The sequence below is a fragment of the Littorina saxatilis genome, linkage group LG14 (assembly GCF_037325665.1).
Source record: "Littorina saxatilis isolate snail1 linkage group LG14, US_GU_Lsax_2.0, whole genome shotgun sequence".
Taxonomy (NCBI): Eukaryota; Metazoa; Mollusca; class Gastropoda; order Littorinimorpha; family Littorinidae; genus Littorina; species Littorina saxatilis.
Window position 1 is genome coordinate 20,416,124 of NC_090258.1, and position 14,617 is coordinate 20,430,740.

General features: G+C 40.9%; 1 protein-coding gene across 2 annotated transcripts in view; it reads right to left on the minus strand.

Moving 5' to 3' along the window:
* The window catches only part of LOC138947328 (mucin-5B-like), a 224,037-nt gene that overhangs the window by 52,312 nt on the left and 157,108 nt on the right, over positions 1-14,617 (minus strand). For both annotated transcript variants that reach the window (XM_070318774.1, XM_070318775.1), the window contains exons 48-50: positions 12,916-13,107; positions 8,050-8,322; positions 5,335-5,435 (exon numbers count right to left, since the gene is read on the minus strand). In XM_070318774.1, the coding sequence (XP_070174875.1) occupies positions 5,335-5,435; positions 8,050-8,322; positions 12,916-13,107 (566 nt within the window). The remainder of the gene's footprint in view (positions 1-5,334; positions 5,436-8,049; positions 8,323-12,915; positions 13,108-14,617) is intronic.

Below are 14,617 nucleotides of genomic sequence, written 5' to 3' on the forward strand. Positions count from 1 at the left end.
CACACACACACACACACACAACAACAACCTCATCATCATGATCATCGTCGACATCATTATCATCATCAACAAAATATATAGAGGTTTAATAGTGATAGCAATGCATTCTTGCCAGAAACAGCTTCAGAATGTAACTGTTCGTGACAACAGATATTTGCGAAGCTGCGATTTGAAGTGTTTAATCGTGCTTGACCCCTTTATCTCACATGGTAGCGAATTCTAAATTGTTGAGCCCGAAAACGCTAAACTGGTTTTATATAAATCAATACGGGGTAGCGGGGAAATCAATTTGTTTGAGCCATATCTGTCTGTTCCTTTCTGAAATAATGATCGCATGTACTGTGGGGTCTCGTTTATTTGTACCTTAAACATTAAAAGCGCCTTATTAAATAATAACTGATCTTTAAGTGATAAAAAAAATTAAAGCTGCTAAGCTTTTGATCTGTTGATGTTTGCGGACCCGGCATGATAAGTTTAGCTGCGCGACGGTGAAGAGAATTTACTTTTTTTTAAGTGAACATCGCTACAACCATCCCAAAGTGTAGATGTATAATTCAGATGAGGTAAGATATGACCAAAATAAAACAACTTGAGTGCTGAGGTATCAGCGTAATGCTTTACTTTGGAGAGAAGGAACAAGTTTTTAGATAAGGTTTTGGTAACACGGTTGAGGTGGGACTGCCACTTTAATTCAGCGTCTATTGTGACCCCGAGAACACGATGGCTGGTTACTTGCTCAATGGGTGACTCATTTAAACTGAGGTGAAGATTCAGAGGAGCGAGTTGGTGCTTCTGTCGTGTTGTGATCACCATGCATTTAGTTTTGCCTGGGTGTATAATCATTGAGTTTTGTTTACACCAATCAAATATGTTGTTCTAACTCGTTTGAAGAGAGGTTTCAATAGATTGTAAACTTTTACCGGACGTGTAAAGAGACGAGTCGTCTGCAAAAAGGTCATTAATAACCGTCTTGTCTGATATATAGAGTGGTAGATCGTTAATGTAAATGCAAAATAAAAGTGGGCCCAAAACTGATCCTTGTGGGACGCCGTGCATTAGCCGTCCTATCGAAGAACGGTTACCATTAAGGGAGACAAACTGCGTTCTGTTCGCTAAATGAGAACGAAAAAAAGGTAAGTAGGATGCGTCGCCTAAATAACAAGATAATTTCTTTAACAGAATTGTGTGATCAACAATATCAAACGCTTTCTTAAAATCAAGGAAGACGGCGCCGACTGTTTCCGAATGGTTAATGGCAGAGAGCCATGCATCGCATAGTTTAACGAGAGCTGTGTAACACGAATGTTTAGGGCGACATCCTGATTGAGATGGAGCAAAAAGACCACGGCTTTCCATGTGCAGAAGCAAGCACTTTTGTACATGTTTTTCAAATGGTTTTGATAGAACAGACAATAGCGAAATTGGCCTAAAATTGTTTATGTCGGTTAAGTCTTTTGTTTTGAGAAGTGGAATTACTTTTGCGGTTTTAAACATTTCTGGAAACACATTTCGGTCAATACATAAGTTGTACGCATACGTAATTGGCTCAACAAGAAAGGGTAACACTAACTTGAGTAAGGAAGCGGGTATGTTATCGGATCCCATTGACTGTCAAGTTTTGACTAAATGTTTTAACGTAGAGGGGGGAATCGAGACGAGGGTGTGGTGTATGTGTGTGTGTGTGTGTGTGTGTGTAGAGCGATTCCAGAGAAAACTACTGGACCGATCTTCATGAAACTTGACATGAGAGATCCTGAGTAAGCTTTATGGAATGACCCACAGGTATACATCATATTTGAAGCAGCAGGACATGTTACAGTAGGATGGGATTACTGATGTGCTGTGGGTGAACTGTTAGGTCCATACCAATCACTCTCCAGTAGTATCTAGCCTAATGGAGACACAAATCTGAAATAAGAAACTGTTCTTCACTTCTTTGCCTTTTTTCTCTGTTATGCGTTTTGTATTGTTGTGACACACTCAAAACCCTAAGGGTTTGCAAGGAATAAAGCTAGAGCCTTGAAAGTCTGCAGTGTGTTTTTTAACATATTTCCCCTCATATTTACGTTTGGATGTGCAATTATGACTAATACTTTTTGTTTTCTGTCAATCTAAAAAAAAAACCAATGAAAAAAAACCGATTTTTTTTTAAAATCATAAAAATACTTTGGTACAAGATAACAACGAGTCAAAACGTAAAAATATAGATATATAGTTTACTAACAAAATGCAAAAAACAGAATTGATTTATCTGAAACCGTTTTTGAGTTATAAGATTTTTGTTTTTTTGTTTTGGTGGCCGTTTTGAATCGTTTCCATGGTTACCAAGACCGTTAAACGTGTAACAAGACATTTTTTCTGTATTTCAGCCCAGGCACATTCAAACCCCTTTAAGTAATTCAATACAGTTCATAACGATTTTGATCTAAAATTTGCTAGCCTGTCTGGCCTTAAAGTTGTCATTAAAATCGATTTTTCGCAAACAGATTTAAAATTGATTGCATCGTATTCTTCATCACATTCTGAATCTAAAAATATATACATATGTCATGTTTACTCTTAAAATGTGATCACAATTAACGAAAATAGATTAATTAATCTTACGATTAAAATTTAAGAAATCGATCCAAAAATGATTTCATCTTATTCTGTATCTTTTCCTGATTCAAAAAACATATAGATATGATAGGTTGGATTCAAAACAAGCTCAGAAAGTGAACAAGAATACAGAAAAGCGCGCTTTCCTGCTTAGCACAATACGCTACCGCGCTAATCTGGCGTGTCAATATCACTACGTTTTGGACGTGGGAGGTGAGCGATTTCCTTCACGCGGGGATTGACGAAGCTGTACTGTCTTGGTGAAAAAATACAGTGCGTTCAGTTTCATCCCGTGAGTTCGACAGCTTGACTAAATGTAGTAATTTCGCCTTACGCGACTTGTTATTACTCAATAATAATAATAATAATAAGAACATTTATATAGCGCTAAATCAAAAACTTTCGTTAAAAAGGCCTGCTCTAAGCGCTTGACATCTAAACTAAAACGTCATTCACACTCTTTACAATGATGTACAAGAACCTCATGTCACACTCTTTCATTCAGTATAGCACCATTCACACAGTTGTTATTCTGTACAAAACAATAAGTTAGTCTAACATTTAAAATGTTCATAAGATGAAAACAAGAGAAAACCAGTCAGTTATTAGTCGCCCGACTTCGTGGACTGCAATGAATGGGATGTTAAAAGGTTGAACTTCTTTCATATTGGCCTGGCAAGATAATTGAAGAAATTGTGGGCATTCATACTCGCTTTTGTCATTTTCCCTATAGGTAGACTCCAAAAGCTTACTAGGAAGAGATAACAAAAAAATCATTAAAGGCACTGGGTGAAATACCAACCGAAGTTGAATGTTGTCGGGTTTTTGATTTTGCAGTTACTTTGTTTATTTCTCTCCATAAGGAAGCGGTATCTTTTTTCTCAGAAACAAGTTTATTAAAATAATGCCTTTTGGCCCGGCGCACGAGGTCTAAGACCTTATTTCTTTGTTTCTTGTAATCAGCTTTTAATTTGTTCTCTTTATAGAAATCGCGAAGAGCCATAGCGTTTATAATGTCTTCATTTAACCACGGGGGAAGTGTGGGGTGCTTAACCCTCTTTTTGCGCAACGGTGCATGCTTATCAATAATTGGCAAACAATGCCTCATACAAAGCAGAAAAGGCACTATTTGGACAAGTATGATTGCAAATAAGATGAAAGGGCACAGAAGCAGTGTCTCGCAAAAAATCGGTCTCATTGACATTTTTAAAGGATCTGTACTCTCCTCGCGCCCCCTAATTGGCGTAGAGGCGCGTCCCCCGGGTGGTGGATGGGGGAGCCTTCTCTACTAACTTCTGAGAGAAGGTCGCATCACTCTCGATGCCGTGAACCTAATTAGGATCTTTTTCTTGTTTCTTCTCTATTTCTGCCTCCCCAAAGTCCTTTTACTTTCCTTTTCTCACCCATAAAATTCTTCACTTATTACCCTTGTTAAGTGGTTCTTGTATAGAATATAGTCAATGTTTGTAAAGATTTTAGTCAAGCAGTATGTAAGAAATGTTTAGTCCTTTGTACTGGAAACTTGCATTCTCCCAGTAAGGTCATATATTGTACTACGTTGCAAGCCCCTGGAGCAATTTTTTGATTAGTGCTTTTGTGAACAAGAAACACTTAACAAGTGGCTCTATCCCATCTCCCCCCTTTCCCCTATCCCATCTCCCCCCTTTCCCTCGTCGCGATATAACCTTCGTGGTTGAAAACGACGTTAAACACCAAATAAAGAAAGATCTGTACTCAATTGTTGTCTTGGCCCTTAGGCGGACGTTTTGGTAATTCAAAAGAGAGAGAGAGAGAAACCCAGAGAGACAGACAGAGAAGCGAGAGAGAGACACACACCCACAGAGAGAGAGAGAGAGAGAGAGACAGAGAGAGACAGACAAACAGAGAGAGACAGAGAGAGAGAGACAGAGAGAGACAGACAGACAGAGAGAGACAGAGAGAGAGAGACAGACAGACAGACAGATAAAGACTGAGGAGGGTGAGGGAGTGAGACGTCCAAGCATATAACCACGTCATGTCCCAAATAGACACTAGTCAGTCTGGGGACAGAAACACCAAGTTAGCATAGCATAGGAGTGAGACTGATAGACAGAGAGTCAGAGAGAATCAATCAATCAATCAATGAGTCTTATATCGCGCATATTCCGTGGGTACAGTTCTAGGCGCTCTGCAGTGATGCCGTGTGAGATGAAATTTTATACGGCCAGTAGATTGCAGCCATTTCGGCGCATATTTACATTTCACGGCCTATTATTCCAAGTCACACGGGTATAGGTAGACAATTATTAACTGTGCCTAAGCAATTTTGCCAGGAAAGACCCTTTTGTCAATCGTGGGATCTTTAACGTGCACACCCAATGTAGTGTACATGGGGGGAGGTTCGGACACCGAAGAGAGTCTGCACACAAAGTTGACTCTGTGAAATAAATTTCCGCCGAACCTGGGATCGAACTCACGCTGACAGCGGCCAACTGAATACAAATCCAGCGCGCTACCAACTGAGCTATATCCCCGCCCCAAGAGAGAGCGAGTCAGACAGACAGACAAAGACACACGCGACAAAGAGGGGAAGAGACAGAGAGTGTGTGTGAGCGTCCGTGCTTATTGCGTGTGAGTGCGCACGCATGTGTGTTTGCGAGTGAGCGAGACAGATTCCTTTTTGTCGGCAGAGCTCTATATGACGTGTGTGTAGAAGAAGACGAGGGCGGAAAGAGACACACAGAGCCGAAGATTCACCTGCATCAGTGCGTTGACTCGCTCGACTTCGCTGGAGAAAGTACTAGCGCTGTCAGTGCTACAGTATGGCGTGTCTTCATTTTCGGTAGGATCATCAATTCCTGTTGAAAAAAGCAACCAGCGAAGCATGACATTATGGCTGTGTCAGAGGGTGCACCTTTCTCCTACACCACCTCTCTCTCTCTCTCTCTCTCTCTCTCTCTCTCTTTCTCTCGCTCTCTCTCTCTCTTTTTTCTCTCTCTCTCTCTCTCTCTCTCTCTCTCTCTCTCTCTCTCTCTCTCTCGCTCCTCTCTCTCTCTCGCTCTCTCTGTCTCTCTCTCTTTCTCTCTCTCTCTCTCTCGCTCTCTCTCTCTCTCTCTCTTTCTCGCTCTCTCTCTCTCTCGCTCGCTCTCTCTCTCTCGCTCTCTCTCTCGCTCTCTCTCTGTCTCTGTCTCTCTCTCTCTCTTTCTCTGTCTCTCTCTCCCTCGCTCTCTCTCTCTGTCTCTCTCTCTTTTTCTCTCTGTGTGTGTGTGTGTGTCTCTCTCTGTGTCTCTCTCTCTGTCTCTCTCTCTCTCTCTCTCTCTCTCTCTCTCTCTCTCTCTCTCTCTCTCTCTTTACACATTTTAACATACTTCTTCTAAAATGGAGATTGCGTTACAATAACGCAATTCTAATGCACATAATTATGAACAAAAGACCACTTCCAACTCTTCTTTCTAAATTTGTAATCAATAATCCACGTCACCCAAATGCATTTCTCGTCCCCCTCTCCCCGATTAGATCTGTATAAATTAACCCTAAACTTTTCTGGCGGCAATGTCTGGAACTCACTGCCGCAAGTTCTCAGAAACAGCTAATGAGAAAGGCTCTAAAAACAAACTTGCGGATTTTATACAAACGGATTTTGCTGAATAAAATTAAATGATTCTATTGATTACTAAATTTTTCTTTTAGTTATTTGCTTCATACCTAATACCATTTAGTTAATTGCTAATGATTGTTATTTAATGATTTACATGTAGTTTTTATCATTAATCCCTCACGGGCGAGGGCTAATTGCCAAAAAGCAGAATTGTTTGCATCATTTCCCTCGTAAATAAAACATGATCTTATCTTATATTATCTCTCCCTCTCTTGCTCTCTCTATCTCTCCCCTCGCTCTTATTATGTCTCTCTCTCTCTCTCTCTCTCTCTCTCTCTCTCTCTCTCTCGCTCTCTCTCTTTCTCGCTCTCTCTCTCTCTTTTCTCTCTCTCTCTCTCTCTCTTTCTCTCTCTTTCTCGTTCTCTCTCCCGCTCTCTCTCTCTCTGTATCTCTCTCGCTCTCTCTCTCGCTCTCTCTCTCTCTCTCTCTCTCGCCTTCTCTCTCTCTCTCGCTCTCTCTCTCGCTCTCTCTCTCGCTCTCTCGCTCTCTCTCTCTGTCTCTCTCTCTCTCTCTCTGTCTCTCTCTCTCTCGCTCTCTGTATGTGTGTGTGTGTGTGTGTCTCTCTCTCTCTCTCTCTCTCTCTCTCTCTCTGTCTCTCTCTTTACACATTTTAACATACTTCTTCTAAAATGGAGATTGCGTGACAATAACGCAATTCTAATGCACATAGTTATGAACAAAAGAGCACTTCCAACTCTTCTTTCTAAATGTGTAATCAATAATCCACGACACCCAAATGCATTTCTCGTCCCCCTCTCCCCGATTAGATCTGTATAAATTAACCCTAAACTTTTCTGGCGGCAATGTCTGGAACTCACTGCCGCAAGTTCTCAGAAACAGCTAATGAGAAAGGCTCTAAAAACAAACTTGCGGATTTTATACAAACGGATTTTGCTGAATAAAATTAAATGATTCTATTGATTACTAAATTTTTCTTTTAGTTATTTGCTTCATACCTAATACCATTTAGTTAATTGCTAATGATTGTTATTTAATGATTTACATGTAGTTTTTATCATTAATCCCTCACGGGCGAGGGCTAATTGCCAAAAAGCAGAATTGTTTGCATCATTTCCCTCGTAAATAAAACATGATCTTATCTTATATTATCTCTCCCTCTCTTGCTCTCTCTATCTCTCCCCTCGCTCTTATTATGTCTCTCTCTCTCTCTCTCTCTCTCTCTCTCTCTCTCTCTCTCTCTCTCTCTCTCTCTCTCTCTCTCTCTCTTAAAATTAAAATCTAAAATCAAGTCTTTCTTATTCTGGCGCCTTATTGTGGAACTCCATTCCTGATTTAATCAAAATGCAATTCAGTGAAACTTCCTTCAAAGAAATGTACATGCTGTTTCTCTTGGAAACAAGTCAATAATTATGTGATAATATTACATCATTGCTTGATATTCATAATGCATTTTTAAATGTCTTTTTCATTTTTTGACATGTTAATTATATAAATTGTATTGTAATTAACTTGACTTCTATTTCTTCTTGTTATTAATCAAGTTACCCTCAATGGGCGAGGGCCGGACGAAAAAAAAGCATGTATACTTTGCTTATTCTGTTACCCTCGATAAATAAATAAAGTCCAAAGTTCTCTCTCTCTCTCTCTCTCTCTCTCTCTCTCTCTCTCTCTCTCTCTCTCTCTCTCTCTCTCTCTCTCTCTCTCTCTCTCTGTAAGAAAGGTCCTACGGACCTAATGCTATCTAATGTAATAAAGTTCAATGTTTCAATGTTTCAATGTTTCTCTCTCTTTCGTATTATATGTCTGTCTCCTTAGCGGGAGATAGATTTCCAGCCAGCATAAATTTTACTCACTCTCCTCGCAGACAAAGTTGATCTTAGAATCCCTGGGAATGGCTACGAGGCTGATGACACCACCGTTCAAGCGAGCCGCTACGGCGAATACTTTTCCGTTGATTGGCAAGTCCGCTGGGTCCAAGTTTTGTGGGGGTTGGACCTGGCCAAGTCCAGGGAAGTCCGAAGCAGCGTAGTTCTTGTACTTGATCAGCTTGCGCTGTTGTGCTGTCAACACCGGTTCCACCGTGCCGTCTCTGCTAACTCGGACGAGGCCAGCCACGAACACTTTCGCTGTTGTCAGTGAGATAAAGAGGAAGAGAAGATGCATACACAGTCCTTGGAAATTTGTTTAAGCCCGTCCTTAATATAGCCTGAAGTCGACTTCCCGAAGTCTTTTTACAGAAAACTCAGTGCGAAACCTTCTAGTGGCCAGTTTCGCGAAGTAAACTTCACGTAGTCGGCTTCGTCCAGTTAAGGACAGGCTTTAACATCACTCCCCCCCCCCTACCCCCCAGCACCATCACAAAGTGGCAAAGAGGAATGCTGTAGTCACATGCCCCTGCAAAATCCAATGTTTCCGATTCCTTGATCGACCCTACAGAGGGGTGACAAAAGTGATGCATGCTCATGGTCGACAAAAGAAAAAAAATGAAATAAGGAGCGTCGCGCGAAACTTCGCTTCGTCGGAACTAAACAAAATCAAGTAAATATCTGACTATTAGGTGCAAACAACTTAGCGTGCATGGGAGAAAAGCTAAATAAGCTCAATCATGAACAACAACGAAGTCTGAGAGAAACCAAGGGAATATTTTATAATTGTTTTAACGGCTTGAGTTGCGTGAAGGATTAAATAACAACCCTAGATGCAGAAAGTCTCTGTGACAGGGTCAATTTTCGTTCGTCGGGCTAGACTGCCGATTATGATTTCGGAGTGTTTGACCCATTTTCGAGTCGGACTTTTGAATGTATCGGATGGTAACGTGATCGGTAAATAAAAAAATAAAAACCTTTTATCTTGAGCTAGTTCAAAAATGTGAAAAAGAGGACTGTTTGTTCAAATCTGCTGTGCTCACTACCATGTGCATTAAGACAGCCGTGACCAGAAGATAGATAAACAGAACATTATTTGTTTACCATCCCAGTACCGACATGTTAAAAGTATAGAAAACTATGGTTTTACATTCAAGTTCATCTACAGCGCATTTCCAGCACCATTTAGTCAAACACAAATCTAGAGGTAGCTGTCAGGCGTCACAAATCCGTTTATTGCAGACTTAATTTGTACGCGTTGCTTTCTTGCAAAGTGTAGTCAGCTATTAGGAGCAACGACACAAAACAAAATACCTAAAGTCTACAGACCTGAGGGATGTTTTTATCGATTCAAATGTACCGTTTTAAGTCCACGTCTTCCGATATGCATCACTTGTGGCACCATCTAGTATGTTTTTCATCCCGACCTCATCATCTTTTTTGACACTCAACCAAGTTAATTAAATGAGAAATCTTAACGTTACAGACTTTACAAGAAAAAAATATCCTTCTGCGGCACCCAGAGGACTCAGCTCCTATGATTTCTGGCCAATAAAAAGCAACAGGCGCTGTGTGAATAAGAAACAGACTTGAGAAAAAAAAGGCCGTTGTTTTGCCTCGTCATCAAAAATAATGTCGAACTCACAGAATGAAACTGAACGCAGTGCAATTTTTCAGCAAGACCGTATACTCGTAGCATCGTCAGTCCACCGCTCGTGGCAAAGGCAGTGAAATTGACAAGAAGAGCGGGGTAGTAGTTGCGCTGAGAAGGATAGCACGCTTTTCTGTACCTCTCTTCGTTTTAACTTTCTGAGCGTGTTTTTAATCCAAACATATCATATCTATATGCTTTTGGAATCAGGAACCGACAAGGAATAAGATGAAAGTGTTTTTAAATTGATTTCAAAAATTTTATTTTGATCATAATTTTTATATTTTTAATTTTCAGAGCTTGTTTTTAATCCAAATAATAACATATTTATATGTTTTTGGAATCAGAAAATGATGAAGAATAAGATGAACGTAAATTTGGATCGTTTTATAAAAAAAAAATCTTTTTTATAATTTTCAGATTTTTAATGACCAAAGTCATTATTTAATTTTTAAGCCACCAAGCTGAAATGCAATACCGAAGTCCGGCCTTCGTCGAAGATTGCTTGGCCAAAATTTCAATCAATTTTATTGAAAAATAAGGGTGTGACAGTGCCGCCTCAACTTTCACAAAAAGCCGGATATGACGTCATCAAAGGTATTTATCGAAAAAAAGAAAAAACGTCCGGGGATATCATTCCCAGGAACTCTCATGTAAAATTTCATAAAGATCAGTCCAGTAGTTTGGTCTGAATCGCTCTACACACACACACGCACAGACACACACAGACACACAGACACACAGACACACAGACACACAGACACACATACACCACGACCCTCGTCTCGATTCCCCCTCTATGTTAAAACATTTAGTCAAAACTTGACTAAATGTAAAATGGAGGAAATGCATGTTAAAGGCACAGTAAGCCTCCCGTAAACCATCACAGAGCTCCCCGAGCGTCTACAATACAGTACAAGCATACTTCCATTTGAACGCTCACCGAACGGGAACATCCTGGCTGCTTTCTGTCGAGCGTGAGAAATTTTCAAAGAATTTATTTTCGTGGACTTGGTCTTCAACAGCAATGGCGCCTCGTTTTGGTGCTGGACGGCTGTTATGAATATTCCCGGACAGTAAGCCTCCCGTAAACCATCACAGATACTGTCAGGCTTTTACACCCTTCCATTTGAACGCTCACCAAACGGGAACATCCTAGGTGCCCTACGTAAAGAGCGAGCAATTTTTAAAGAATTAATTTTGCAGATTGTCTCGAACTGTTGGACCCATCCTGAACTCAGGTCAAAAATGAGTTACTTCCCTTCGGGTCTCATTCTATCGATGTAAACTGGCGATAGCCGTGGATCGATGATTATCAGAATGTTTTTGGACCGTGGTGCGTTTTTGCGCTAGACCTAACTTTTAAAATCTAAATAATAAATTGACAGCTTGTCACACAAACATTCTTTAATCATAAAAGAATTATTTTTTCATCAAGACAAGATCAGTACAATTCGAAGTTGTAAAAGTTTGAAAAAAGAAAAGCCCGGAAGCAGTGTCACGCAAGGGTCGTAGCAGACGACGGTTTAGTGCATATCGCCGTTCCTCTCAACAGTCAAAAGCCATCGCTAGAGTTCTTGTGAACCACAGCCGTTTGTTTCGTGCATAAAAACGTGCTATTGTAGAGATAAGCTGACATCGAGTCGCATTCAAATGACTAACTGACGACTACATTGTGAAAAAGGGAAACTAGATCACACGGGTTCACGATGGCTCAGGGGTAAGATAAACCACGCAAAAATAAATTCTTTGAAAATTGTTCGCTCTTTACGGAGGGCACCTGGGATGTTCTCAATCGGTGAGTGTTTAAATGAAAGGGTGTTTGTACTGTGTGTAAAAGCCTGACCGTATCTGTGATGGTTTACGGGAGGCTTACTGTGCCTTTAAGCATGGTCACTTCTTCTTGTGAGAAAGTTTGTGAGAGCATTCCACGTGTTGCTAGTAACAACGAGACGCGAGTGATTGGCTGCAGCTGCGTCACGTGCATGCTATGAATAACAGACATGATGTAAACAGATCGGACGGGATCCATGCAGATTTTTATTTATTTATTTAATTTTTTTTTTTTTTTGGGGGGGGGGGGGGGAGGGCGGTTAGCTCAGGTGGTAGAGCACTGGACTTATGATCCTAGGGTCGAGGGTTCGAACCAGGGCCGGGACGGGTCAATTGTATGTGCAGCCTCAGATACGGTATCCATGTCCCATCCCCGTGTCACCACAGAGGCACACGCGTAGAAGACCTCGGCCATTCTGCAGATGACTGATACCACCGAAACAAGCATACACGTGTGCATCTCAGTCGAACGAAAGAGGACACAAAAAGAACCAGGTTCGGTATTATCTTCATCAAACTTTCGGCAAACTGCCTTCTTCAGGAGGGTATGATGAAAGTTTCGGAATGACGGCACGTGATTTACATGTACAGTGTATATATCTCAAATATATATGTGTTATTTAGTATAAATATAATTTAAACACTTGTCCCTCGGTCTGCATGCTTTTTATGGTGCATTTTTGTCTTAAATTGTGAGCTGATGTCAGGTATGTTGACTGGCCAGCAGTGGGCCGCTCACTTGGCTTTTTACCTGCGCCCGCGTCGCAGCAGCGCTCTTCGTTAGCTCTTAGAAGAATGGAATCCAGCGGAGATCCTTTTCGCTTCGACAAATGGTCTGCGCAGCTCCCCAGCACGGTGGCGGAGAAACTTTCTAAAGAGGGCTTTGACAGCAAACTAGCCCTCCTTCACGCCACCAAGGAGGACATTAATTCGATCAAACTCAAACGCGGCCACCTTGTCGCTACCCGGGCCGCCATACTCGCCCCCCAAAAGGAAAATGGCGGAGCTGTACTGGCAGGGACAGACGATACGGCAACAGGGGGCACAGTGGCTCAGCAGTCGCTGCATGAACTTTTACACGGACCCTCGCAATCTGCCATTTTCCTTTTGGAGGGCGAGTATGTATATATATGTATATCTGTGAAGGGATACTTTTTTCCCTCTCTCTTTCTCTGCTAAGAGATTATAACAAATCTCGGAAGAAAGTCTCTGCTGACTTTCAATTGTTTCTTTCACAATTTCTGATGTATATATACGTGTGTATTCCATGTAGACTCGGGGTACAACCCGTGAACATTATGCCCCTAATCGTTTCACCGTGAGGGCGTAAAACTTGAATTTTTCTCTTGTCCATGAAGTGCCCCACTTACCGAGTCGCTTCCTGATCATCAGCTTCTTGAGGTCGTCCAGTTTTTCCACGACGTCGATGCGCATTAGAGCAGCATTTTCCAGGTTGCACTTCTCCACGGCACGACGGAAGATCCTTGGATCTTGGGGGATTTTCAGACACTGTCCACCCTCGTCAGTGTATCCCAGAGATCGGTCGCACTCTCTTGGGTTACCTGGACATCGTACAAAGTCACAATGTAACAACAGAAAGTGAGAGGGAAAGAGAGCGGGATGTGGGGTGGGCAGAAAAAACGAGCGAGAAAAACACACAGACAAAGACAGATACACAGACAGGAAAACAGTGGAAAGCAGAGAGAGAGAGAGAGAGGAAGAGAGAGAGAGAGAGAGGAAGAGAGAAAAGAGAACAACAAGAACAAGAACAAGAACAAGAACAAATCTTTAATTGTCTAAGGCCACAGCCCCTTACAATAGTGGTTAAAATAACAGCAATAGTATCTGCACAGTTATAAATTATAGTCACGCATAAAATTCAGAGACAGAGAAAGAAAAAAACAAGTCGCGTAAGGCGAAAATACAATATTTAGTCAAGTAGCTGTCGAACTCACAGAATGAAACTGAACGCAATGCCATTTTTCAGCAAGACCGTATACTCGTAGCATCGTCAGTCCAGCGCTCATGGCAAAGGCAGTGAAATTGACAAGAAGAGCGGGGTAGTAGTTGCGCTAAGAAGGATAGCACGCTTTTCTGTACCTCTCTTTGTTTTAACTTTCTGAGCGTGTTTTTAATCCAAACATATCATATCTATATGTTTTTGGAATCAGGAACCGACAAGGAATAAGATGAAAGTGTTTTTAAATTGATTTGGACAATTTAATTTTGATAATAATTTTTATATATTTAATTTTCAGAGCTTGTTTTTAATCCGAATATAACATATTTATATGTTTTTGGAATCAGCAAATGATGGAGAATAAGATAAACGTAAATTTGGATCGTTTCATAAATTTTTATTTTTTTTTACAATTTTCAGATTTTTAATGACCAAAGTCATTAATTAATTTTTAAGCCACCAAGCTGAAATGCAATACCGAAGTCCGGGCTTCGTCGAAGATTACTTTACCAAAACTTCAACCAATTTGGTTGAAAAATGAGGGCGTGACAGTGCCGCCTCAACTTTCACGAAAAGCCGGATATGACGTCATCAAAGACATTTATCAAAAAAATGAAAACAAAAGTTCGGGGATTTCATACCCAGGAACTCTCATGTCAAATTTCATAAAGATCGGTCCTGTAGTTTAGTCTGAATCGCTCTACACACACACACAGACACACAGACACACAGACACACGCACATACACCACGACCCTCGTTTCGATTCCCCCTCGATGTTAAAATATTTAGTCAAAACTTGACTAAATATAAAAAAAGAGAGAGAGAGAGAGAGAGAGAGAGAGAGAGAGAGAGAGAGAGAGAGAGAGAGAGAGAGAGAGAGAGAGAGAGAGAGAGAGAGTCTGGATGGTTTATTGATTAGGCCTTGGGCCCATTTCAATTCGGGGTGTACAAAGTTTCAAAATTACATGCTTCATGAATAATAATCATAATAATATTAATCATAATAATAATCATCATCATCGTAATGACAGTCGACATGAGAGAGAGAGAGAGAGAGAGAGAGATAGATAGAGAGAGAGAGAGAGAGAGCGACAGACAGACAGACAGGCA